Here is a 27,542-nt window from a genome sequence, read left to right as displayed (position 1 = left end):
TCCATGACCCGGCGCTCCAACAAACAAGGGAGGAGGTCGCCGGTAATCAGCAAGCCCGACTATCAGCTGATCGTCGGTTCCTGGCTCTGCAAACCCGACGACCAGCTGCTTCACGGCGTTTGCACGTGCCTGCATCACAGGGCTTTGCTGAGGACCCCGCAGGCACTCAGGAGGACAGCCCAGTCTGCCTTGCTGTACAGGGAGCCTGGGCACTACAAAACATGCCAGCTGTTCCCTTGCCTGCTGATGGACCTGTGCCAGGACTGCATGCTATAGCCTGCTGGAGGCAAGGGGCCGGCTGTTTTCTGTCGGTGACAGATGGACCGGAGCCGGGGACTGCTGGAGGGCGGCCCTGGGATGTGTGCATGAGCCCGCTGGAGCCAGATAGGGATGGGGGGGCAGTTGGTTGGAGAGGGATAGGCACACACTGGGAGCACGTTAGCGTTTTCACCCGGGTTGGGGTAGAGGGGGGTTGGAGAAGAGTCACCCAGGATACTAACAGCAGCAAGGTTTACAACACTGAAGTTGTCGAGAGTTGGAAGCATGTGGAGGTTAAAGAAACGCAGGCAGGCTCTGGATGCCGGAGGTGTACTTTGTACATTGCTAAGCACATTGATTTGTGCTTTAGATTGTAAGCGGCCCTGAGTCTTCGGAGAAGGGCGGGATATAAATGGGATTAAAAAAAATTGCGTACTACCGCTCGGATCGTCTTGGAGACAGAGAGGGCTGGGCAGGAAGGGAGGGAGAGCTGACCCACCCAATCCAAGCAGACTTTGTATGCAGTGGGGTAGTCTTATACGGCGAGTATAGCCCAAACCCTATAATTTAACAGGAAAAGTAGGGAGTCGTCTTATACGCCCAGTCTTATACGCCGGAAAATACGGTAGTGCAAAAATAAAACATGAATTTGGTTCAGATTAAAAGTAGGAATGTTACCTGTAAGATTAAAATAGAATACTCTCACCATTCACGCTTTCTGAGGGAAACTTGCTTGCTTCGATGTGAGAATGATAAGGTTCATAATAATATGGGTTGTTTGACCTAAGCTTGACATTTTGTGTTAACCTAGACATTGTAGTTTGTAAACCATAGTTTATGGCTCCTTTAGTTGTATTCCAAGAAGTATATCTAAAGGTGTGCTGGCATCAGAATTGTTAAGGAGATTAAGCTGGCATTTATTCATAATTTTTATTTATTTTTCACATTTCTGAATCACACATCTCCCTCAAAGAGTGACTCTGTCTGATGAGGGTTTTTTTAAAAAAAAATTGCTAGCATATTCATATGGAGTAACTAGTTTTTCTGGAACAGAATGAAAGATATTTACATTTGGCTGAGAAGCTTGTGGAAAAGAAAGAGCTAGCAAGATCCTCTAAAGAAGAAAAAAACAAGCAGGGTCAAAAGATGGCGCAAGAAAAAATAAGACGTATTCAACAAGGTAGATGTTCAACATTCATTTACTTGTCCAGTTTTGCAAAAAGTATTCTCATTTTTTATAAGAGTTATATAAAATACTACTGTGGTGTCATCTTTACTTTCTTTTCTAAAACTGAGAAATTATAAAATTGTACATCATGTATAAGTATAGGAATACATTTGCCTGGACAACATTTTTTATTTTTGTTGCCTGCTATTATTGTATCACCTGATAAACTCATGGGCTTTATCAAGCAAAATTAATGCACAGCCAAATAGTATAGCTTGATTATTTGTGATTTGAGCAAAAATGATGTGTTCTGCTACAATAAATTTTCTGAATTTGGAGCAGTATACATATGTTTCCTTTAAAATATTCTGTGAGATTAATATTAACATTTATATTTTAATATTGCCATGTGAAAGGGATGTGGTGGCTCAGTGGGTTAGGACGCTGAGCTTGTCGATCAGAGGGTCAGCAGTTTGGCGGGTCGAATCCCGAGTGCCGCATAACAGTGAGCGCCTGTTAGTTGTCCCAGCTTCTGCCAACCTAGCAGTTCGAAAGCACATAAAAATGCAAGTAGAAAAATAGGGACCACTACGGTGGGAAGGTAACAGCGTTCCGTGCGCCTTTGGCGTCTAGTCATGCCGGCCACATGACCACGGAGACGTCCTTGGACAAGCGCTGGCTCTTCAGCTTTGAAACGGAGATGAGCACCAGCCCCTAGAGTTGGAAACGACTAGCACGCATGTGCAGGGGAACCTTTACCTTTACCTTATTGCCATGTGAATAGCGCTAATATTAATTCAGATACAGAAGACGATATAGATTAAATAGGAGTAATATTTTTTAAACTTAAGCTTTCAAGTAGATTTTTAAAAAAACATTTTTCCTTCCCTCCTTCCTTGGCTATTTGAATAAATCCTATTTATATTTCTTTTTTGAGAGAAATGGCAACATTGGAAGACCACCCTGTGTTCAATCCTGATATAAAAGTCACAGACCAGCCAAGTGAAAAGAAAAAGAATCCTGCATTTCTTGAAAAAGGTGGAGCCTTGAATTTGAACATGCTTGAGAAATTACAAAATCCTCCTCCAGAAGAACAAAAAGGTACAAAATTTGTTTTAAAACTTCAATTCTCTGACAGTCTACCATAGAATGTAATGCAATACAGATTAGATCAATAGCTTTTGTAAGGGGCATCTAAATTATCTGCAAAATCTGTTGTTAAGCTTGATTTTTCCTTTTGTAATATTTGATTTTGTAGGATTCAAGATTTTCTCTTTTAAGTTGTGAATCTGTAGATTGCTTTCTTTGGAACAGAATATCACTGTATTTATTTAAAAATTCATTTAAAATATATCACAATAAACCATCCTACTTAAAAACTGAATAAATCTTCTCAGATCCTTCATCTTTTGAGAAATGTGACTATTAATTATAAAAAATAAAAGCATCTCACTTAGAATCTCAGTAATTATGAATCATAAAAACTTTTCTCATTCTTTCTTCTTTGATGGGAATACTTTCTGCCCACCATGCACTGTTAATACAGAAACACAAAGTTCTCCAAAACAGTTTCCTATAAGTCTAAATTTTCAGCCCAATACTTGAACAAATCAATCATATTAAAAAAACTGAGACGCTAGAGTCTAGAGATTTCTTCATAGAAAACACCTGGAAAGGGGCAAATTCAGTCCAGCTCACTAAAAATTGATGCCAAATCCTTTTAAGAGCTGAGACTAAAACAGAGCCAGATGGCTTTTCTCCCAATCCTTTGAAAATAGGAAATCTAGCAGATTTAAAAGAAGCATGCCTACAGGTAAATATATTCATTAAACATATAAGATGGCTGATGAGCAGGCTTGTACATTATTTAGCATTTGTTAAATAGTCAAGCTTTTTTCATAGCATTTTTAAAAAAAATGCTATCCCATTTTTATTTGAATTATAACTGAACCTTACACTTAAAACTCGCAGCATTCTGCATCCTTTCTTGCAGAATGTAGCATGATAAATGAAGGCATTATTTAATGCAGTTATAATTAGAAGCAATATTTGTATAATTCAAATATGGGCACTGTAAATAAAGAATTGACTCTCAAAATCAATTGACTACCACTATGCCCCTGAACTCCTAAGGCATAATTTTTCTTTAAAAACCCTGCAAATTATAAATAAACCTTTTCTACCCTGTATAAAAGAGTAATGAAGCACAAGACTCTAGGTTCAATACTGGAATTATTTGGAATCTAGCTTTACACATGCATTAATTATGCCTGCTTTTCAGAGCTTATATTAAAAATTGTTTATATTGAAATGCAGATTTAAAATTAATTAATGGTCCCTATCCTCTGTGTACAAATAACTTTTGTTTTTTTCTTGCTGATATTAGTGAAAAAGAAAGATCCTCAGGATGTAAGGAATTTTGATTATACAGCTCGAAGTTGGACTGGAAAATCTCCGAAACAGTTCTTGATTGACTGGTGCAGAAAGCATTATCCCAAGTCCCCAAATCCTTCTTTTGAAAAAGTTCCATCAGGAAGATATTGGAAATGTAGGTATGTATAACCCTGAAGCAAGTTTTCACTTGATTATGCTTGATAGCTTCAATTCAAGTAATTTTAATGGATAAGTAGATCAGCTTGAAACATAGATTAAATCATTTACCCTCAGATATAATTGTGCCATTCTGATCTAATTCATTCATAGTATACTATAATTTCTTCAGTTTTATAGGCAAGCAAAACTCTTATCACTATTATGAAGTCAATTTGACACCACGTTCTCACATATGTCCATTTGCAAAAGCTGAATCAGTAGTATAGTTATTTGATTTACATCCTTCTTTGATTTAGTAAAATACAAGGTGACATATATAATGTTTCTGCCTTCTGTTTTCCCCACAATCATGTGAGGTAAATTGGGCTGAGAGAAAGTAGGTAGCTCAAAAATCACCTAAAAGAATAGTTATACAGCAATATCTAAACATATTACATAAAGAATGGATAGAGTCAAGATCATGTGAAGTGTTAATACCACTTTATAATGCCTTGGTAAGGCCACTCTTGGAATACTGCATCCAGGTTTGGTCACCACGATGTAAAAAAGATGTTGAGACTCTAGAAAGAGTACAGAGAAGAGCAACAAAGATGATTGGGGGACTGGAGGCTAAAACATATAAGGAACGGTTGCTGGAATTGGGTATGTCTAGTTTAATGAAGAGAAGGACGAGGGGTGACATGACAGCAGTGTTCCAGTATCTCAGGGGTTGCCACAAAGAAGAGGGAGTCAAGCTCTTCAAGAAGCAATGGACGGAAACTAATCAAAGAGAGAAGCAACCTAGAACTAAGGAGACATTTCCTGACAGTTAGAACAATTAATCAGTGGAACAATATGCCTCCAAAAGTTGTGAATGCTCCAACACTTTTTAACTTTTTAAGGAGACTGGACAACCATTTGTCTGAAATGGTATAGGGTTTCCTGCCTGAGCAGGGGGTTGGACTAAGACCTCAAAGGTCCCTTCCAACACCACCACCACCACCACCACTACTACTACTACTACTACTACTATTTACCATTTCTGTTTTTTGAATTGCTGTTAATATACATAATGAAAAAATGTTATTTCAGATTATATCAAATTTGGAATTTGTTTATAAAGCTGACATTGATAAACAATTACTTTTAAATTTTATGCAATTTACGGATTATCTGACTCATGACAACTCTGGGCAGCTTGTGTTATTTGCATAAGAAATATATGATAAAAGTTTGCTTATACATTAAAACCAACTGTACAAAGCATGCATTGTCATATTTTACTGAAGTGACTGAACTGCTACACAGCTCGTGCCATTTGGAATTTTGAGAACAAGTTGTGATTTCCCATTCCAAATAGTTTGTTATTTAATATATTATTTTTATTAAGCTTGAAGTAACTATTTTTAAGGGTACGAGTTATCAAGTCAGCTGAAGATACATTGGTGGTGTGTCCCACAATCGTTACAGAAGATAGTATGCAAGCTCAACATCTGGCTGCTACATTAGCTCTGTATCATTTGACAAAAGGGCAGGTGAGATTTTATAATTCCCAATAACAATATTTAAAAATAACTTGGTTAAAAGGAATGATGGCATATACAATATGTGCAATTAATGTTTTGGTGATTAATGTAGGAAATGGTGACTCTTAAAACTTTGCAGTCTGATGGATCTGATTGCTTTCTCTATTAATTTTATGCAGTTTCTCATTGGTAACATTTCTTGTTTATTTTATTCCATTTTTAATTGGGCAGTATATGATGCAGTTGTGACTTAAGCATTTTCAAAAATAATAAGTAGCATTCAGATACAGAAAAACTCAGGTACGTCCAGCTGAAATTGTTAGCTTGGCATGATGACTTTAAGCATTTTTCTTTTTAAGCCAGATACCTATACCATAACTTCAAGAAGCCATTCTTACTCAGTCATAACCCCCAGATAAAAAGAATATTGAATAGCCCATGTACTCTCTCTTCAAAATCCACTGTTCAAATACATGTCATTATGCTGATGAACCTTTATGCTGCCGTGCAGCCTTCATTGTGTGTAAAACACATGCATGCACACACACAAACAGAGAGAGAGAGGGGGGGGGAGAGAGAGACTAAAAATAATTTCTGGAAGATCGTTAGAGAGTAAATCTGACTAGTAGACATTTAGAGTAACAGAGACCTCCATCCCATAACTTGTCTACTAATGTTTCACTGGTACATGATTCAAAACTATGTTAAGAGTTTTCAGAAGTTTCTGTTAAAAAATAACAAAATAAATCTGGAGCTGATGTGTCAAAATTATTATATGGATAAGCTTTTGGGAATGCAAAAATAAGTCATATTAATTTTGGAAAATGCCTAAAATAGGATGTTGAAAAACAGTTTTCTTACTTTTGAGCCATCAATAGATTAGGACAGCAGTCCTGTACATATTTATCTGGAATCAGTTTTATTGAATATAATGACACTTCTCAGTAAATAAATATTGTAATACATCATTCATTGTAAAGCATACTTTAAAGCATTCCTTTTTGTGTCTCCTCTTCAGTCGGTGCATCAGTTACTTCCTCCTACATACAGAAATGTTTGGTTAGAATGGAGCGATGCTGAAAAGAAGAAAGAAGACGAAAACAAGATGGAAACCAACAAGCCTCGTGACCAGTTCATTGCCAGACTGCTGAACAAGCTGAAGCAGCAGCAGCCACAACAGCAATTTGAAGGCAAGGCCAAACTTTCAGAAGATGCAGAAGACTCTTGGGAGAACTTAATCTCTGAAGAGGACTTTAATGGGCTTTCTCTTGAGACCTCGTTTACAGATGACTTAGAACCTATGAGAGCTCTCTTTAAAAAACAGCAGAATTCTTCCAGATACCAAAGACTTCTAAAGGAGAGAGAGCAACTACCTGTGTTTAAATATAAACATACCCTTATAGAAACATTAAAAAAGCATCGAGTTGTGGTTGTGGCTGGGGAAACAGGTAGTGGTAAAAGCACTCAAGTTCCACATTTCTTGTTAGAAGATTTGCTACATAATGAACGAAATTTGAATAAATGCAATATTGTTTGCACCCAACCACGGAGGATCTCAGCAGTGAGCTTGGCAACTAGAGTTTGTGAAGAACTGGGCTGTGAAAATGGACCTGGTGGAAGAGTAAGACGTTCTTAGAGTTATATTCCAAAGACTGCTTTTCAGAGAATGTAATAGGATAGCTAAAGTGCTCCTAAAAGATCAGTTTATAATGGAACAAATTTTCATTTATGGCTTAGAGGAATTTCACAAAAAGATGTTACGATCCTAAGGGAAAAAAATGGTACATTATCATTCAGTAGTAATTTTAATTCCTTACAGCTTGAGTTATGCATCAGTAATTGTGGTGGGACGCGGTGGCTCAGTGGGTTAGGACGCTGAGCTTGTCGATCAGAAGGTCGGCAGTTTGGTGGGTCGAATCCCGAGTGCCGCATAACAGAGTGAGCACCTGTTACTCATCCCAGCTTCTGCCAACCTAGCAGTTCGAAAGCACATAAAAAATGCAAGTAGAAAAATAGGGACCACTACGGTGGGAAGGTAACAGCGTTCCGTGCGCCTTTGGCGTCTAGTCATGCCGGCCACATGACCACGGAGAAGTCCTCGGACAAACGCTGGCTCTTCGGCTTTGAAACGGAGTTGAGCACCTGCCCCTAGTGTTGGAAACGACTAGCACGCATGTGCGGGGGAACCTTTACCTTTACTTTACCTTTAATTGTGGTGCAATAGCATTATCTGGCAAACTGAAGAACAGAATAGAGTTGCAATTGAAGTTCTGTTGGTAAACAGTCCAGAAACACCCTTAAGGGTGTACTGAATTTTTGCACTCAGTTTATAAGAGAAATTCCCCCTTTGAGGAAGCATATTTCTTTTTGAAATATTTGTTAGATTTTTAATAAATATTAAGGAGTTAATCTTGCATAGAAAGTATTACATATCCTTAAAAACACAAATAAAAAAGAGTAGCTAGCATCCCTTTCTGCTGGGATGGACTAAAAATTGGGCAGTGCTTCAAAACTACCTACACCTGCTATGGATTTTTTTTTTCAAACATGAAAAATGTTTGTGAATTAATATAGGAGCAAAATAGTATGTTCTAATAATAATGGAAAGTTCTAATCACAATAAATTTATTTTGGACAAACCTTTTATTTTCTTCTCTAAGAATTCCTTGTGTGGCTATCAAATCCGTATGGAATCGCGAACAGGAGAAGCCACTAGACTGCTTTACTGTACAACTGGAGTTCTTCTCCGGAAATTGCAAGAAGATGTTCTTCTTTCTAACGTGTCTCATGTTATTGTAGATGAGGTTAGCAACATTTTTTTAATTATCTCAAAGCAGCACAGTTATTCATCTGTATTAACTTCCTCTATATCTTTTTCATAAAGGTTCACGAAAGAAGCGTTCAATCAGATTTCTTGCTAATTATCTTGAGGGAAATCTTGCACAAGCGTTCAGATCTCCATCTCATTTTGATGAGTGCCACAGTTGATAGTGAAAAATTCTCCAGTTACTTCACTCACTGCCCCATACTAAGAATTTCAGGAAGGAGTTACCCTGTAGAGGTAAATGCATAATTGTATTCCTATAACAATTCTTGATTTGATGTCTTATCCTTTCCTTTGGAAATACCATAAACTGTTCATCTCTGAATTTGTGCTCTATAGTATTAAAAATTTATAATGAACTGCCACAAAATTATTTCTAATGTGGATATGGTTTCATATCCATTGATTGATTATATTCCATCGTCAGCACTTAGCAAACATGTACCGTATTTTCCGGCGTATAAGACGACTTTTGAACCCCTGAAAATCTTCTCAAAAGTTGGGGGGTCGTCTTATACGCCCAGTCGCCTTATACGCCGGAAAATCAGTGGGTGGCGTCTGGCGGGAGCCGGCAGGGCAGTCCTGCACACGCGCGCACTCCCCGGCTGCTCCTTAGCAGCTGGGGAGTGCGCGCGTGTGCAGGACTGCCCTGCCGACTCCCGTCCGACGCTCTTCGCTCTTGAGGCAGCAGCTGCCTCAAGAGCGAAGAGCGTGGAGCCGGCAGGGAAGTCCTGCGTGCGCGTGCGTTTGCAGGACTTCCCTGCCGGCTCGCTCTTCCCTCGCGTCGGACGGGAGCCGGCAGGGAAGTCCTGCACACGCGCGCACTCCCTGGCTGCTCCTTAGCAGCTGGGGAGTGCGCGCGTGTGCAGGACTGCCCTGCCGACTCCTGTCCGACGCTCTTCGCTCTTGAGGCAGCAGCTGCCTCAAGAGCGAAGAGCGTGGAGCCGGCAGGGAAGTCCTGCGTGCGTGTGCGTTTGCAGGACTTCCCTGCCGGCTCGCTCTTCCCTAAGAGCTTCGGACGGGAGCCGGCAGGGAAGTCCTGCTCCCGTCCAACGTTGCGCTTCCGCCGGGCGGTGCTGGCCGAGACGAGCCAGCAGGCAGCCGCCGTGAGCGCGGCGCTGAGGGGCAGCAGCCCCACGCGCAGCAGCAGCCGCCGGCTCAGCAACAGGTCCGAGCGCAGGAGCCGCACCGCCAGACTGCCCAGGAAAAGCAGCCACACCGAGAGGCTGCACGCCCAGTCCAGCTCCATGAGGGGCAGGGCGGGAAGCTGGTCGGGAAGAGGGACCGGGAGCCCGGGCCGAGCGCGCCTCAGCCGACGGTGAGAGCGAAGCGGCACATGAAAAAGAGGCTGCGGGCGGAGCTGCCCCGCCCTGCGCCGAATGGGAGAAGTTCAAGGCCTGGGGGGGGGAAAGCAGGAGGGGCGCCGGCCGTGGCGGGTGGCGGCTGCCCTCCGGCGCTGCCTGCCGCCCGGGAAACACTGCGTCTCGGGGGCCAGCAGAAGCGCGGGAGCAGTGGGAGGGCCGGCGGGGCCAGTCGGGCCTTCGCCTCCTCTGCGACGGACAGGGAGGGCAGGGCATGTAAGTATTTTCCGGCGTATAAGACAAAAAACCTTGAAAAACTTCTTAAAAGTAGGGGGTCGTCTTATACGCCGGGTCGTCTTATACGCTGGAAAATACGGTAGTTTTCTCCATGATGATCTGTCCCTAATCTGATTCTTCAAGTCTTCCAGTGATGACACTGTAACCAAGTCCATCCACCTTGCTGTTTGTCTCCTCCTCCTTTACCTTTGTTCATGTTTCTCAGCATCAGAGTCTTCTCTGCTGAACTAGGTCTTCCGTAATGTGCCCAGAAAATAGTAATTATTACTTCTAAATAATCTGGTTCTTCATTTGTCAGTTTTAGTGCAAATAGCAGCATGCAATATGCAGAGTCATATGTTATCCATGTTTAAAGACAGACCAGGATGGCCAAACGTTATACAGTTTTCCAGCTGAGTTTTGTGATATTTATCTGAGGCAAAAGGTTGATGTACCTTTCTATTCCAGTAATGGGAAGTTGCTCTGAATGTAATTTCAAAATAAATATAGTATATCTAAAATTGAACTATTTCACTTTACAAAACTCCAGGTTTTTCATGTTGAAGATGTAATAGAGGAAACTGGCTTTGTTCTGGAAAAAGATTCTGAATATTGTCAGAAATTTTTGGAAGAAGAAGAGGAAATAACTGTAAATGTTACTAGCAAAGGAGGAGGAATAACAAAATATCAGGTAACATTTTATGTGGAAAAAAAATAAGTCAGTTTACAGAACTATTTACCAGTTGTGCTCAAAGTAGGTGTCCCCTCTCGATTTGGGATTCACTATTATTTTACACCATGGCCCATTTTATTTAACAGGGGTCGTCAGCCTTCAGTACAGTACAAGATGGCCAGCCTGAGAAATTATCCTTTGAGGATTGCTGGAAGCAGCAGACTGATATTGTGATATAACAAAAAAGAGGCAGCCATGAAATCTTGGCTCTCTTTTGTTTATTTATTTATTTATTTATTTAATTGGATTTGTATACCGCCCTTTCCCGAAGGACTCAGGGTGGTTTACAGGGAATTAAAACAAGAAATACAAAAATTAAAAACAATTAAAAAGATTATAATAGTCCCTGAGAGAATAAAAACCCCAATTAAAATTAAAATTAAAATTCTCAGCCTGGGCCAGAGAGCTCGAAGAGCCAGGTCTTCAGGTCCCGGCGGAATGAACGGAGGTCGGGGGCAGTCCTCAACTCCACTGGCAGCTGGTTCCAGAGGGCAGGCGCACCCACTGAGAAGGCCCTCCCCCTGGGCGTTACCTGCCGGCAATCTTTTACCGGCGGCACCCTGAGAAGACCCTCCCTGTGGGAGCGCACTGGACGAAGGGAACTTGATGCCGGCAGCAGGTGTTCCCTCAGATATCCCGGACCCAAGCCATTTAGGGCTTTATAGGTCATTACCAGCACCTTGAATCTCACCCGGAGGGCAACCGGAAGCCAATGCAGCTCGCGGAGTAGAGGTGTTACATGGGAGTATCGGGAAACCCCCATCACAGCTCGTGCGGCTGCATTCTGCACCAGCTGAAGCCTCCGAGTGGTCCTCAAGGGCAGCCCCATGTAGAGAACGTTGCAGTAGTCTAGTTTATGTTATTTTTGGGGATGGGGAAGGATTTATTAGATTTATTTTAAAAAATACAAAAATGGTGAAAAATGAAAATTGCTGCCAAGCTTTTGAATATAATCTTGGGAGTTCCAGCAAAAATATGGTTGGGGAAATGGACTGTTCTTTGTTGCTCATTTCTGGTATAGCCTTTCAGAGTGACAGACAAAAGGATAGCAAATTTATTTCTAGCTCTGTTGCATAAAGTTAAATTTGTATTCAATCTTCTGTTAGTTGATGTTGCAGTTAGGCTGTTTTAACACACATAGTCCTTTTTATCTTATTTATTATATGCAGCAATAGATGAAACTATTTTGCTACATTATTTTGTTTTAGAATTATTGTTCCAAATTTCTTTCTGTTATGTTTAGGAAAGTGTTCCAGTTCAGGCTGCATCTGGTATTGAGCTAGGACCATATTTCCAAAAATACAGCAGTCGAACTCGGGAAGCCATATACTGTATGAATCCCTACAAGATCAACTTTGACCTCATACTGGAGTTACTTGCATTTTTAGGTAAGGTTTTGAAAAATTGCATGAAACGCAAATTTAAAATGGCTTTCTTACTCCTGATCTTTGTTTGCCTTTTTCCCTAAGGAAAATGCCTAATACGTATAGGTGTCCCAGTGTGTGAGAGAGACTTTTCTTGATAATAAAAATGAATTCTTTATTAACTTCCGCCTGTCCTTATACAGACAAAAGTCCCCAATTCAAAAATATGGAAGGAGCTGTCTTGATCTTTCTGCCAGGCCTTGCACATATACAGCAGTTGTATGATCTCATTTTGACTGACAGAAGATTTGATCTAAGAAAGAGGTAAGCAAATCATGGAAAACTAATGATAGATTCTAATTAAAATGTACATTGTTGCATAGATTGAATTATGAGGAGATAGATAGGATTGCTAACTGAAAATAACAAATTTTAGTTACCGTATATACTTGAGTATAAGCCGAATTTTTCAGCCCACTTTTTGGGGTGAAAAATTCCACTTCGGCTTATACTCCAGTCAACAAAAAAACTTACCGAGGACTTGTGCGCGGCCGAGGCTTTGGTGCTTCCGGGATCGTGCGCACCTCTCCCAAGCCACCGCCGTCCGCAGACCTGCCGAAGTTTGGGGAGGTTTGGGGAGGTGCGCGCGCACCTCCCCAAACCTCCCCAAACGTCGGCAGGTCTCCGGACCTCCGTGCCCTGCCTGCCTGCTTCCGCTGCGGAAAGAAGCAGACCTCCGCGCCCTGCCTGCCTGCTTCTTTCCGCTGCGGAAAGAAGCAGACCTCCGCGCCCTGCCTGCCTGCTTCTTTCCGCTGCGGAAAGAAGCAGACCTCCGCGCCCTGCCTGCCTGCTTCTTTCCGCTGCGGAAAGAAGCAGACCTCCGCGCCCTGCCTGCCTGCTTCTTTCCGCTGCGGAAAGAAGCAGACCTCCGCGCCCTGCCTGCCTGCTTCTTTCCGCTGCGGAAAGAAGCAGACCTCCGCGCCCTGCCTGCCTGCTTCTTTCCGCTGCGGAAAGAAGCAGACCTCCGCGCCCTGCCTGCCTGCTTCTTTCCGCTGCGGAAAGAAGCAGGCAGGCAGGGCATGGAGGTCCGGAGACCTGCCGACGTTTGGGGAGGTTTGGGGAGGTGCGCGCGCACCTCCCCAAACCTCCCCAAACTTCGGCAGGTCTCCGGACGGCGGCGGCTTGGGAGAGGTGCGCGCGATCCTGGAAGCACCGAAGCAAGTCCTCGGTAAGCTCCGGGCGGTCACTTGCTTCGCGTCTCCTGAGGGAAGGGGGGGCGACTGGAGCGGGCGTGTTTCCTCGCCTGCTGGGCGCCGCGATTTGCCCGGGGAACGCGCGGGCCCCGAATGGCAGCGTGGAGCGAGGAAGCGGACAGCCAGGGCTTCCCCGAGAGCCGCGGCCACACAGGGTATTCCTGTGTATTCAGGCTTGCAAAATGGCGGATCGAGCCTCTGCTGGCGGCAGAGGCTTGCAGAGCGCGGATCCAGCCTCCGCCGGCGGCGGAGGCTTGCAGAACGGCAGATCGGCTTATACTCGAGTCAACAACTTTTTCCAGTTTTTGGGGGTGAAATTGGGGGTCTCGGCTTATACTCGAGTCGGCTTATACTCAAGTATATACGGTATTTAATATGCAATTACCTATTGAAACATCAAAATAGTTTTTATCATAGTAGACATTTTTGGGTTGGTATGTAAAATAAATTATGTAAAACTAGATTGTCTACTTGTAAACATTTTCAGTTTTCTGAAATGTTCTCAAGTAATGGATATATCAGTTCATATTGCTCATAACAAAACTAGCAAGTATAAATATTAAACTAGCTATTAAAGGACAGATTTTTATTGGCAGTGAAACATTTCAATATAATATAATAGTTTTGCATTTTTGTAGTATATAGTATTAATACAGTGTATCGATTCATAATGATTATTAAGTTATAAATCCAAATTCATGCATATTGTCTGCTAAGATGTAGGCATTTTGTCTTATGAGTCAAAACAATACAATTAATGTTTTTGCATTATAATTTTTAGGCACCAGTTAATAGCATTGCATTCTATTCTGTCCACTCAAGAGCAAGCATCTGCATTTACATTGCCTCCTTCTGGTGTTAGAAAGGTAATCTTGAGGTATTAATATATCTGAACTGATATCTTGCCCTGCGTCTCAAGATCTCTGATCTTTCTTTCAGCCTTTTATGTCAAGTGTGGTGCTTTTCATGTAATTTAAAGAAAGGGATTAAATAGACAAAACTGAGTGTATCCCAAATGTTTCTAATGTGATATTATGTTCTGTGTTGCAATCTTGGAAAGCTAGATCAGTACCCATTGTACCACTTTTAGGATATGGCAAAATCCGAGTACCACCAGTCGCCTAGCAAGGTGTCAAAAACTTGACCAAAAAAAAGGAAAAAAGTAGGTAGTCCTCGACTTACAACAATTCACTTAGTGACTGTTCAAAGTTACAATGGCACTGAAAAAGTGCCCCCCAAACCACAGCCAAGCAAGACACCTGCCTGCCCGCTCAGCGGTGCTCTTCCTCCTGTCCGAGGTTTTCATTGTTGTGAGCATTTCTGTTGAGGATTGCCAGCGGCAGGTGGGGTGGGGGTGGGGGTGTTTGGTTTTTATTCCCCCCGTCTGCTGGGTGGTTGCAGCAGGTTTTGGTCACTTCACATGACCCTGGGACACTGTGATCGTCATAAATATGAATCAGTTGCCAAGCATCTGAATGTAAATCACAAAACCCTGGAGATGCTGCAACATTCCAGCTGATCGGCGTTTCTTCTGGGCTCAGCAGACATGCTGGAGCCTGGCGCTGATCCTGGCGCTTCCGCTGAGCCCTGACAGCCCCGAAGAAGCGCTGATCCTGGCGCTTCTGCTCAGCCCTGCAGCTCCAGCCATTTCTTGCTCAGGCTTGTGCAGTGCTGCCACCAGTTCAGCTCATTCCCCTCCCCCGCTACCACTTTTCTAGGATGGTCGCGTACCACCTGCCAGGTGCCAATGTACCACAGGTGGTACCCGTACCACTGGTTGAAAAGCTCTGAGCTAGATCTTTCCTCATTCTTCTGAATTGTTCATTTAAGCCTGGCATCTATATCTGGGCCAAGAGTAAAGCTGTCATTCAGAATTATATTAGTCTTCTATTTCTATAGCATCAGCCAGAAGGAACATTTATCTAACAATGACCAGGTGAGATAAAAGGAGTTTGTTCCATCAACATGAGGAGGACCACAAGTTGCACACTCCTGTTAAGATGACTCAATATTCTATTAACACAGAATTTGTTATGAAGATACTGCTTATGACATTTAATACTAATTGAATGAAATCATTATGAACATTTTGGTTGATTTGAGTAAGGTAGGTGGTAGTGCTTTAATTCAGTAGCCTGAATTAAAATTACTTAAGTAGCAGCATGTTAAAAACTAACACATTAATTTAAATGCCTAGGGCAGGGGTAGGCAACCTTGGCTCTTTTATGACGCGTGGACTTCAACTTCCAGAATTTTCTGAGCCAGCCATGCTGCCGGCTTCTTAACTTTCCTTTCTAGCCAGTGGCTAATTCTTAAAGGGGAATGCGCCTTTTTAAGCTAGTTTACTCAGCAGCTTGTATTTTCTGTCTCTGGAGGCTTTTCCTTATTTGATAAATATATGGAAGAGAGAAAATATGGGGGGTTGTTGTTTCAAATTCTTCCTTCAGAAGGAAATGGGAATGAGAAAGAGGGAGGCAGGGAAGGAGGGAGGAAGGGAGGGAAGTCCCGCCTTAGCACTTGGCCACCAGCAGCCCTGCCATTGACTTTGCTTGTCAAAAGGTTGCAAAAGGGGATCACATGACCCTGGGACACCATCATAAGTATGAATCAGTTGCCAAGCTTCCAGATATAAATCACATGATCCTGGGCATGATGCAGTGGTCATAGGTGTGAAAAATGGTCATAAGTCATTTCAGTGCAATTGCAACTTTGAACAGGTGTTGTTGGTTTTTTTTTGGTCATCACGTTTTTGACACCTTGTTAGGTGGTACTCGAATATTGCAATATCCTAAAAGTGGTACAATCGGTGAAAAGGTTGAAAAGCCCTGGCCTAGGGCAGTAAAATGTCTTGATTGGTATTGAATTTAAACCAGATTTCTGAAAAGTCAATGAAGATCATATAAAATTAGGATGTATCTTAATAACATTCAATTTCAGTTAGGACTGTGGCTGCAGTATTTTAGTTTTTTAAATATTTTTTTATTTTATTTCCTAAGTTAAAATACAAGCTCCAAAAGAAAAAAGGAGCAGTAACAAAACAAAAATGTGCATAAAGACAAAAGATCAAACATAAGTATATTTCAACAATAATAGTTACCTCTCTTGCAAAACAGGTCCACAATGTATGACCTTCTATAGCTTTATTTACCCAAACAATTTGACTTACCATATATCTACTGTAAAAAAAGAACAGTTAACAGGTAAACCCAATAGCAAAGCTAAACTTCAAAGCCCTTTGTTAACAAATCTATTATTGTATTTAACTCGCATAAGGTCCACAAACGGCTTCTAATCTACCACATAAAACCACTGCAGTCTTTATTTCTGATCCGTCTAGTATCAGATATCCTTGATTGATTCTTAATAATAAAACTACCTTAAAATTATAACTGGGACCTTTCCAAACAATTGTATCTCATTCCCCAAAGTCATAGATCTCTGTTGTGCGGTATTTTATGTTAAGTGAAATACTTAACATAAGTATTCTTCAAGGATAATCAATGTACTATTTATTGTATGATCCCTGATTTCAGGATATAGATTACCCTAAAGTGGCTCACTTTATTTTATTAATAAAAAAGTAAATGTTACAAATACATTGTAAGCATAATTAGAATCAGTTGTTTTAGATCTTAATTTTTGCTCATGTTCGTAAAACAGACCTTTTCTTTCTCTTCTGTTTCTTTTACAGATTGTTTTGGCCACCAATATAGCTGAAACAGGTATTACTATACCTGATGTTGTTTTTGTAATTGATGCTGGAAGAACAAAGGAAAACAGGTGAAAACACCTTTTCACTAAAAAGGATCAGCTTTCATTAGAGATATATTGATTATTATTTTTTTGCAATAGAGTTTTGGATGCATTAGAAGTTTTTTATATTTACGCAATAACTAGATATAATGTACTATACTTTTTCTAGAATAGGACCTTGTCCCTCAAAACAGTGTTTTATTAGATCAACTGATTTTTGAGGAATAAATAAACATATACTCATCAAAAACCTCATCACTTATTTTGTTTCTTAAGTGCAAGCCGCTTTCTCTAGGCCTTTTTTGTATTTTCTTTCTTTCCATTTAGGCAGTTATGGAAACTTGATCTGGCCTACTGCAGGTGGAATGGGTGGGAGAAATTAGGAACAGCATTTAAGTTTGCGCAAGAAGTTAATCCTTCTGAAATTGGTTCCTTTTTGGTTGTAGATTGTATCAAAATAGGCATAGTTTTCTGTGGTTGAAACTACTTAGCTAGGTTTTCAGAAGTACTCATTTATATAGAAGAAAATATAGTGTTCTATTGGAGAGTTATTAAGTTTAGTATTAATAACATTGTATGTGCTAGACATTTCCTTAATATTTTCTTCAGGTACCATGAAAGTAGTCAGATGAGCTCATTGGAAGAGACTTTTGTCAGTAAAGCTAGTGCACTACAACGTCAGGGGCGAGCAGGGCGTGTCAGAGATGGATTTTGCTTTCGACTATATACCCGAGAGAGGTAAAATTATTTTAACCATTCTATGTTCAAGGCAGAATCATTTGCTAAAATTATAGCATTTATGTTATGATATTTAATTTACCTATTAAATTGTCTCAGATATACTACTACAAACATGCAAAGTTTATTAACCATATTATATTTCATTGGAGGACGAATAATCCTTTGGGAGAAACTACAGAACTAAAGTAGCCTTTATCTAGTTGAAGAATCCAGCATCAAAGAAATGGTTGACAACTTAATGCAAATGAATAGTTTCCATTGTAGTGATAGATATTTATACGTAACAAGTTCCATAATAAATATTGGAATGTAGCAACTTAAATCACTTCTTTTGTTCTTTCCCTTATGGCTTTTGCAGATTTGAAAGTTTTCTAGAATATTCTGTTCCAGAAATATTGCGAGTTCCCTTGGAAGAACTGTGTCTTCACATCATGGTATGATATCTTGGCTTTAAATATTCATTATTTTGATTTACTAAGAGATCCTGAGAATCTGGCTAAATGTGTTGTTTGCAATTGTTTACCTTTCTAAACAAGAAAAATTCTTGCGTGAAGTTGTAATCTCTTGGCAAGACTGCAAGAAAGTTTAGTCATACCTTAAATGCCCACATGATGTATGGAAATAAGGAAGAGTGAAGGAATAGACCATTATGTAATGTCATATTTACCATGCCCATTTGAAAAAAAGTTATTTTGAATGGTGTGGGTTTTCATAAATGAAAAATAAGTATTTATTAAATAAGTATTATGGCTTTTGTACAGTGCACATATACATCACATGCAAGCATGAAACCCTGGCATAAATCTAAATTTGCTAGATATGGATGTTGATTTGAGAAACAGAGATGTATGGGAAATGACTATGAATATTGCAAAATAGCTTTGCTTTATCCTATCAAAACTGTTCACATAGTACTAAGTTAGGACAAAGGTTGCTGTAGTTCAATCATATGAGGCCAGGATGTATAGCTGACTGAAGGCGGATAACAAATAGACCCTCTTCCTATATAAAAATGCATAGTACCTATAGAGTTAACTAAGTTACTTTGAAACCTGAAATAGAAAATCCCATCATACTGTACATTACCTATGTTATCTTATGGTAGTAAATATGAAAATAAATAATTTAGAAGTAGTTAAAATGTGTGAATGAATGAGAGTTATATATCTTTTCAGGCTCTATTTTAATTTTTTTTCCTGCTTTATCTATAGAAATGTAATCTTGGTTCTCCCGAAGAATTCCTCTCCAAGGCATTAGACCCACCTCAGTCTCAAATTGTTGCCAAAGCCATGTATCTTCTAAGGAAAATTGGCGCTTGTGAATTAAGTGAACCCAAACTGACTCCTCTAGGCCAACATCTTGCAGCCTTGCCAGTAAATGTAAAGATTGGTAAAATGCTTATATTTGGTGCTATTTTTGGCTGCTTGGATCCAGTGGTAAGTTGATGGCTAACAGTGGGCAGCCCATTACTAGCCAGTGCAGGCCCAGTGCTCATGAAATAAATGTTGATCAGAGAACCTATTCTATACAGGCTGGTAGGTTAGATACTGTTTATGGTATGTAAAATATTATTTCAGTTGACTCAGTGCAAAACTAATGCTCATTGTTTCTTCTGGGATTTTTGAAATGCACTGTCCTTTGAAGAAGAAACTTCCAAACCATTGTAAATGTCTGGTCACGTTATTATGTCTCTTGTATTATTTTCATATAAAACTTTCCATCTTTGCTTTAAGGTTTTAGTTTCTGACAGTCCTTACCAAAGGTTTTGCAAATTTACAGTATTGTGCCTTGTACATCCTAATAAGTGTTTGTAGCATCCAAAATAAAATGTCAAAATAATATGAAATATCATGTGTGAGTGCTGAAATCTCACACAGTTGTATAGGAATTGCAAATGTCCAAAGATTTTTTTTCCATGATAGTATCAGAAAATGTCAATAACTCTTTTCCAAAGTCCAGCATCTTACAGGTAGTTCTTGTGTAACAACCCTAATTGAAACCAGAAACTTTGCCACTGAGTGAAGTGGTCACTAAGTCACTAAGGAAATCATATGACCATGACTGCTTTCTGACTGGAAAGAGATAAAACTATTCAATTTCACAACTTCAGCTTTTCTTTGCCTCCTAATGACAACTATCTCACCCTTTTGATGGTCAAGTGCCTGCTTATTGTCTTATACGCATTGAAAGCAGGCACTTGAGAGGTCCATGGGTGCACAGGTTACTCTACTGAAATCCCTTTTACTCCAATCTCTCTGTTTGCAATAGATGGGTTATTTCTGTAGCCAATCTCTTTTTGCCTGACCCTTTTCTGCTGCTGGCAAGATCACATTGCTTTTGATGTGCAGAAGAGTAAACAGCATACTCTCTTTAAATGTCTTTCTCTTCAACCTCTCTGCTCTGCAAGGTGGGGCAGGACAATCGGGCAAAGGAGTAATTGCATAAAGAAATTGATTGCTGTATTGTCCCCTCTCCCTTCAAAGAGAGGAGAGATTGGAAAAAATGAGGTTTCAGGAGAAAAAGCTGTTCTTTTACACATCAAGAGCAAGGAAGCAAGCTCTTTGCATATCATGCCTACAGCTCCCAGTCTGTGCTTCCTGTGTGATCACATTGCTTTTGATGTGTAAACAGCTTATTTTCTTGCAAGCCCTTTGCAAAGCGGGGAAAGAAAAAGAACCAGGTCAGGCACAGGACAATGCATACTGATGCTAATGACAATCACATGATTTAGGTATGCTGTAAAGATCATAAATCAGCCGTAAGGTTATTTTTTTCAGCTCCATTAGTTGGTAAGCAAGACCTACCTCAGTATGTGATTATATGGTACAGTCCTATGATAGTGACCTTATTCTTTATTATAAAAAACTTTTTTAATACATCAGAAATAAAAATATAAATGTTGCTGTACATTGTCATATTTTGTAGGCAACTATTGCAGCTGTGATGACTGAAAAGTCTCCATTTACTACCCCAATTGGAAGAAAAGATGAAGCAGACCTGGCAAAATCTTTTTTGGCATTGGCCAATTCAGACCATTTGACAATTTACAAGGCATATCTGGGGTAATTGAAATGATTTTTCTTAGAATATTTTTTTGTACTTATCTATTTACTGCCACTATAATTTCATTCATCTGTTCTTCCATTGCTTTCTTCCTCTACAGTGACGATACATTCCAACCTGGGAAGAATTTTGTTATGGTTAACTGCTTTCTTTACTCACTCTGTTTTATGTATCTTCTCTAGTTATTTAATAACTTGTCCTCTGAGATAAGTTGAGTCATGGTGACTTTAAGGGCACATATGTGAAGTTTAGTGGTCACCAACCTTTACGGCTTGGCCTGGCTGGAGAGAGATGGAAACTGGCCATGCGAGTGGCAGGCTGACACGCACACATTCAGTTCAACTAGCATGACATGCGGGCCGGCACACAAGTGCCCGGCGCTCATGCGAGTTGAGCATGCATGCACGCTCCAGCCAGCCACTCGCACAACCCAATTCCAAATAGGCCACGGCCCAGTAGTGGGCCGTAGCCTAGGGGTTGGGAACCCCTGGTTTACTTAATGAAAAAGAAAACAGAAGTGACTTCTTTCAAGGTGTTTTGGCTTCTCTTACTAATTTACAGTGCTGAGATTTCCTAGTGCTCTTTTGTCCAAGAATAACTAAGTTAAATTCTGTTCAAGTTATTTGAAATAGCAAAGTTGGCTTAAGGTTACCCTCAGATGGTACAATGAACCTGTATAATCTTAATAAAAATTATAGAACAGTAACTGTATAAAGGATTGGAAAAACCAATTCAAATGGCAAGAATTTTTATTTTTGTTTTCTTGCATTCCATAATCAGCTTTGAAGAGACTCCAATATCAAAATAAGTGCTGTTGTAGTTGAAAAATAAACCCACTAAAGCAAATTTCAAAACATATCCTTTGAGAGAGGCTGCATTTAAAAAGAATTTTCAGGCCTAGTTTAGTCCCTTGAGTTATTTTTAGCAATGTATATGAACTCATTCATTTTAGTTGTGCGTAAGCCAAGCAACAATAGCTTATTTGGCAAATCATGATTTTAGATAACTACCTTAATATTATATATGAATACTATAGCCATTGAGTAATGTAGGGCAACTGCTGTTATGGTTAAGTATAGTGTTTTCCAAATATGCTACAGCTTTATTACATATTGGTTACAGACTGAAGCTCAAAATGTAGTTTATGATAACCCCAAGTTTTCTATTTTTATTCCTATAGTGCAAGTTTATTTGAGAAAATAGTAAACAGTAACACTGAATAGTCACTAATTCTTTCATTTTTATTGCACATCGAGGGCTGTGCTATGAGAGAGTATAGCAACCTTATTACATAATCTACTAATAAATTTGCAGGTGGAGTTGATAGTATAACAATTGCCCCATACTGCTCAAGTTGGATCTGCATAACACAGTACTCAATAACATTCAGCACCAAAAGAGTTTTAGTGAAAGGTCATTGAATACCCTTAGCTATATTGACAAAAGCACTTTAGAGGGTTTTTTTCTAATCTTGTTGAGATTGTTACTTTATACAGATTTTAGCTGCTATCTGCCTACTATTTAAACTAAGCAAGAAGATGCTGAACGTATTTGTTTGAAAAGATCCCTATGTTGTTTAAAGGGAATGTAGTTCTTTAATTTGAAGGTTTAGATGGCAGACCATTTTTATCAACTCTTTGGTACATTTTACAGTGTTAATATGTATTACAATAATTACCATTGTTATTGGCAAACAAGTTATTTCAGTGAATTGTCCTGTGAGAATAAGCACCAAATGATGATCTTTTATATTTTAACCCAACTGATATATATATATATATATATATATATATATATATATATATATATATATATATATATATATATATATACTGTCCATATATCTTTAATAGTGATGACTTCTTACATTAGAATAAAAAGATTTATTTTATCTAGATGGAAGAAAGCCCGCTCTGAAGGAGGTTATCGTGCTGAAATGACTTATTGTAGGATAAATTTTCTGAACAGAACTTCACTACTAACACTTGAGGTACTGTAATCCTTTTAATCTTTTTTTCCTAATCTGCAAAAATCTCTATTCAATAATGAAGAATGTTATTAACAGAATAATAGTTGGAAGGGACCTTGGAGGTCTTCTAATCCACTCCGCTTCTCATATAAATGGTTGTCCAATCTCTTCTTAAAAACCTCCAGTGTTGGAGCACCCACAACGTCTGGAGGCAAGACGTTCCACTGATTAATTATTCCAACTCAGGAAATCTTTTAATCTTTTATGTAGTTTGTATTTTTACCTTGTTTAAAACATTTGAAAATTAAATACCACTGATATCAATTCTCTTTGTTACCTACAGATGCAATGCCAAATAGGTGAGATGGAGATATCAATCATGAGGTTCTGGATAGATGCTTTCTGCACTAATGGTTTTGGTGGCAGTATTAAGGCAACAAGCAGATTATAAATGCATATGTAGTTACAGTGTGCTAAAGTGCAAACGTATTAATAAAACACAATTATATAAATCTATTTTAGGATGTAAAACAGGAACTTATCAGAGTGGTTCAGGCAGCAGGGTTTGCTGCACCCTCATCTCGTCACGAAGGAATACACTCTTTGTCAGTACAAGAAATGGTTCTCCTTAAAGCTGTGCTAACTGCAGGGCTGTATGACAATGTGGGGAAGATAATGTACACCAAGTCTGTGGATGTTACAGAGAAATTAGCATGCATGGCAGAGACGGCTCAGGGTAAAGCACAGGTGCACCCTTCTTCTGTAAACAGGGATCTGCAAACCTACGGATGGCTGCTATATCAAGAGAAAGTAAGCTAAATTAATTTTTTATTGTGGTATGAAAATGCAGTATTATGTAAAGGTAGGATTTATCCACATGGTTGAGGTGGGCATGCTTTATGGCTCTAAGTATGTTTGGCTTACTATAAAATAATTTCTGTTCTCCACTTCTATTACAGAGCTCCTGTTTATTAAGGGGACTGAAGTAAAGAGAACTTCTATGTCTGTGTTTTGGGGAGCCCTTATTTAAAGATGGATCCTGATAAAATTTAGATGCACTAAGTAGATCCTTTTATCCAGAAATTACAGAGACTTGGATTGCTGTCTTTAGGGGTTCTGCTAGATTATTATTGTCAATGGAGGCTTGGTCATTATTGAAGCTAGCAAAGCCTTTCGCTTATGCAGTTGATTGGTGGGATCTAGGCCATTCTGTATAAAAGTAGCCTGCTTCCTTCAAGATTGAGTTGTCATGAAGTGCTTTATGTGCATATGTAAAACCTTTGTTCTGCAGTTGTTAAACTGATATATAGTTCCATAATTTCGTAACTACCAATGCTACTTATTTAAAGCTTGCAAAACATTTAGACTATGCAAGGATATACTTTAAAAAGTACTTTTATTCTTGTACACACAACATTTTTGATAAGACCTTGAATAGAATGCTTTTATAATCATATTTTCAAATAGATATAAAAATGAATTCCCTGGGTTGAAAAATAATTGCTACATGAAAAACAGCAATTTGATAAACCAAATGAATTGTATTTGCCTTTTCCATTCAGATTAGATATGCCAGAGTGTTCTTGAAAGAGACAACCTTAATTTCCCCCTTTCCAATATTACTTTTTGGTGGAGATATAGAAGTGCTGCATCGTGAACGCCTTTTATCAGTTGATGGCTGGATCCATTTTCAGGTATATCTTATGTGTGAGTTAGGAAGCATTCTGTTACATCACTGAACTTTGTTTTCATTTAGTGTGCAAAGTCCATAGACAGATAAACTCTGATAGAAAGCACATTACAAAGAAAATGTACTTGTCATATTTATTGATAAGTGTTCTCAAACTTATTAGGCTTCTGCTCAGATTCTGTAAAGAAAGAGCACAAATAATGTTTTGGTCACTGGCTTGAATATTTTCTCCATTCAGTTTGGAACATTGCTGTTTCTGTGACATCTAACTTGTGGAACGATGACTTTAAGTACCTCCTGTTAAAATATTACTAATTAGCTCATACTGATCTGAATTGGATATAACAGGAAACACATTTAACAAGAAATAATCCCATATTAGTTATAAAATAGTTCTAACAATGAAATTCTTGACTCCTTCCTAATATTGCTAACCCTAATTTCAAGAAGCAGCATTACTTTCTCCAGGCCAATGTGTTCCAAAATTTGTCTCAATGTCATAGTCATTAAAATTGTTTTAATCTTAATAATTGTTAATAAAATAAGCTATTTGGCATAATTATTTTCACAGGCCCCTGTAAAAATTGCAGTAATTTTCAAGCAACTGAGAGTGCTCATTGAGTCTGTTTTAAAGCAAAAACTTGAAAACCCTAAAATGTCCCTTGAAGGTAATTTTATTTTTTCTATGTTGCCATGAAAATTTTGAATATATATATAAGATATGTGGGAAAACTGCGTTCTTGCTGAAAAGTATTCATATGGCAGATGCTTAATTTCTACAAAACACCTAAGTTACCATGTAGGATAGATATAGCTATTTATCAGATGCAATATTACTTTTTACTAGTAAGATCTTCAGTGAGTCACATCATTGCACTAAGTGGGCAAGGCTAGCAAAAGATTTCTATTTTTATTCAATTTTGGGGGGAGAAGTTAAAGTTTTTCAATGTCTGGAAATTGTAAACAAGAATTCAGTAGTAAAGACAGTGGCAGCGAGTTCTAAACATATAATGGGCATTCATTGATTATGAAACTACGAGATAGGGAAAAAAACTCTGAGCCTATGGTTTGTATCTTTAATTAAGCCATGTGAAACAGCTTAACCATGCCAGCACTGGAGATGCTTTTTCTTATTTTTAATTTCTTGACTTCTGTGCCTCTTTTTTATTTATTTATTTATTTTTAATTCCATTTATATCCCACCCTTCTCCGAAGACTCAGGGCGGCTTACAGTGCATCTGGCCATTTGACAGTACATCCATGATAATTTTGAGTAGTGAGAAGAATTAAGTTTATTCTTTCTTAACACTGTTCTTTTTTCTAGATGACAAAATTTTGAACATCATCAAAGAACTGATAAAAACAGAAAACACTGTCTGATAGTTCAGAGCCACAGAAATTGGAACAAGAAAAATATGAAGAATGTGCTTGTTTAAAGAAAACAATGCAATCAGCATTAGGACACTGAACCTTCCACATACATTCTGTCATTATTCTGTAAGAAATAAGATTGCCTTGTAAAACTGATAATAAAAACTCTTGAACAATGGGTATTCAAAATTTAAATAATGGCAATGGAGATGGTTTCAGTATAAAAATGAGAATTTTTTTTTATTTTGACATGAAACTTACCTTGATTATGCTTTCAGTTGTAAGATTTCGGCATAGATTTCTGTTCTTTTAAAGAAAGTACACAACTGAGGAACCAGAATCTTTCTTTGCCAAAATGCATGAATAGATTAGATAATTATTAAGCAAAAGTTTATCTGTGTCATTCTAAGAAATTGTTTATTTTCATTCATGATTACCTGCAAAAGACATAGTATAGGTTGGTAGTGCCAGAAGATATGTGCTTTGATATTTCTAAATGTTTGATGTACAAATATTTGCTTGAAGTCCCAGATTGTTTTTAGTATGCATGCTTCTATAGATTGAGATTCTCTGTTTGAAGTCAGCATTATAAAACTGTGGGAGAAACACTACATTTTTTTAAAAAAGGCAACATACCACCTCAAATATTTAGAAACTTTTTTCTTTATATAAAGAAACTATACAGAAAAAGAAAAATTATGCATACCACCTCTTATATGCCTTTTTGTAAGCGTACACCTCATAGGAATTTCAACTTGATTCATACTCAAAACATGTTTGCTTTCCTCTATCATATATAATGCTATTTTCACTTTAAAATTTGCAATACCTCTAATATCAGGCACAAACTTTAAAACTAAAACAGGCGAATTAATATTTTACACTCAGCTGAGTTTCTACAAATTATTGTCTAAATAAAGAAACCAAGAGTATGCAATGATACCACAGTGTTCCACCAACCATAATTGGTGTTATCAAATTTGATGTATTAAAAATAGTGTGTCCTATATGAACCAAAACCTATCAAGTGATGAAAGACTCAAGCTAGTTAAGAAATGTAAAATCATGTACTTCAATACAAGTATAATTTTAATATTAAAAATAAAAATCATTCCTGTTTAGATATTATCCTTAATAAATTGTGATGTCAGATTAGGATTTCACTTTTTTCTTAGTATTTAAGATCAATTAGGTCAAAGTGTTTTATTACAAATGTACATACTGTTAAGAAAAAGGCTTTAGAAAATTTTTTAATACTATATAATAAAAATGTGATGCTTTCTTTTCATCAACTAAAACTTTTGCCTCACTTACTTAGATGAGCTCGTTAATCTTAATCCTGAATTTTTATACAATTGAGTCAGTTCTTAAGATAAGAAGTGTTTGAAGACTTTGAAATACTAAAGTACTTTTTGTAAGCAACTTGCAGATTTCAGCATTTTTACCAACTGATCTATCCTGATAAACTACAGTTCTGTTGATATGCCTGAAAAGGATGACAGTCATACAAAGATTTTACACTTGCCTTGGTGTCAATTTTAAAGGAAGGAACTAATTCCCAAATCACAAAAAGCTAAAAGGTAAATCTGGTTATTACTATTCTATAAGACTGTATACTAGCACAGCATCTTCATTCTCAGTTTCAATTGGATTTTTGTTTATTCTTATGAAAAACTTCCTGAGAATAATGACTTGGCATATGCTTGGAGAAGGAAAATGG

The 27,542-nt window shown here is 38.6% G+C and overlaps 1 protein-coding gene across 8 annotated transcripts in view; it reads left to right on the top strand.

Moving 5' to 3' along the window:
• Positions 1-27,139, top strand: part of DHX29 (DExH-box helicase 29) — a 34,958-nt gene extending 7,819 nt beyond the window's left edge. For 2 of the 8 annotated variants that reach the window (XM_081319798.1, XM_081319800.1), the window contains 21 exons: positions 1,312-1,438; positions 2,366-2,527; positions 3,813-3,978; positions 5,370-5,493; positions 6,503-7,105; positions 8,145-8,288; positions 8,369-8,545; positions 10,436-10,576; positions 11,862-12,006; positions 12,186-12,306; positions 14,017-14,101; positions 16,927-17,015; positions 17,598-17,726; positions 18,088-18,163; positions 18,941-19,165; positions 20,655-20,791; positions 22,689-22,782; positions 23,284-23,571; positions 24,324-24,455; positions 25,023-25,119; positions 25,776-27,139. In XM_081319798.1, coding sequence (XP_081175924.1) covers positions 1,312-1,438; positions 2,366-2,527; positions 3,813-3,978; positions 5,370-5,493; positions 6,503-7,105; positions 8,145-8,288; positions 8,369-8,545; positions 10,436-10,576; positions 11,862-12,006; positions 12,186-12,306; positions 14,017-14,101; positions 16,927-17,015; positions 17,598-17,726; positions 18,088-18,163; positions 18,941-19,165; positions 20,655-20,791; positions 22,689-22,782; positions 23,284-23,571; positions 24,324-24,455; positions 25,023-25,119; positions 25,776-25,831 — 3,318 coding nt within the window. In that variant the 3' untranslated portion in view covers positions 25,832-27,139. Of the gene's footprint in view, positions 1-1,311; positions 1,439-2,363; positions 2,528-3,812; positions 3,979-5,369; positions 5,494-6,502; positions 7,106-8,144; positions 8,289-8,368; positions 8,546-10,435; positions 10,577-11,861; positions 12,007-12,185; positions 12,307-14,016; positions 14,102-16,926; positions 17,016-17,597; positions 17,727-18,087; positions 18,164-18,940; positions 19,166-20,654; positions 20,792-22,688; positions 22,783-23,104; positions 23,572-24,323; positions 24,456-25,022; positions 25,120-25,775 lie in introns of those variants that run through there. The other 6 variants (XM_081319799.1, XM_081319802.1, XR_014025389.1 and 3 more) reach the window with 6 other exon arrangements.
• Positions 27,140-27,542: the final 403 nt, after the last annotated feature.

This window comes from Vipera berus (genome assembly GCF_964194415.1).
Source record: "Vipera berus genome assembly, chromosome: 2".
Taxonomy (NCBI): domain Eukaryota; kingdom Metazoa; phylum Chordata; class Lepidosauria; order Squamata; family Viperidae; genus Vipera; species Vipera berus.
Note: the sequence above shows the minus strand (reverse complement) of the source record. Positions and strands in the feature narration are given on the sequence as shown.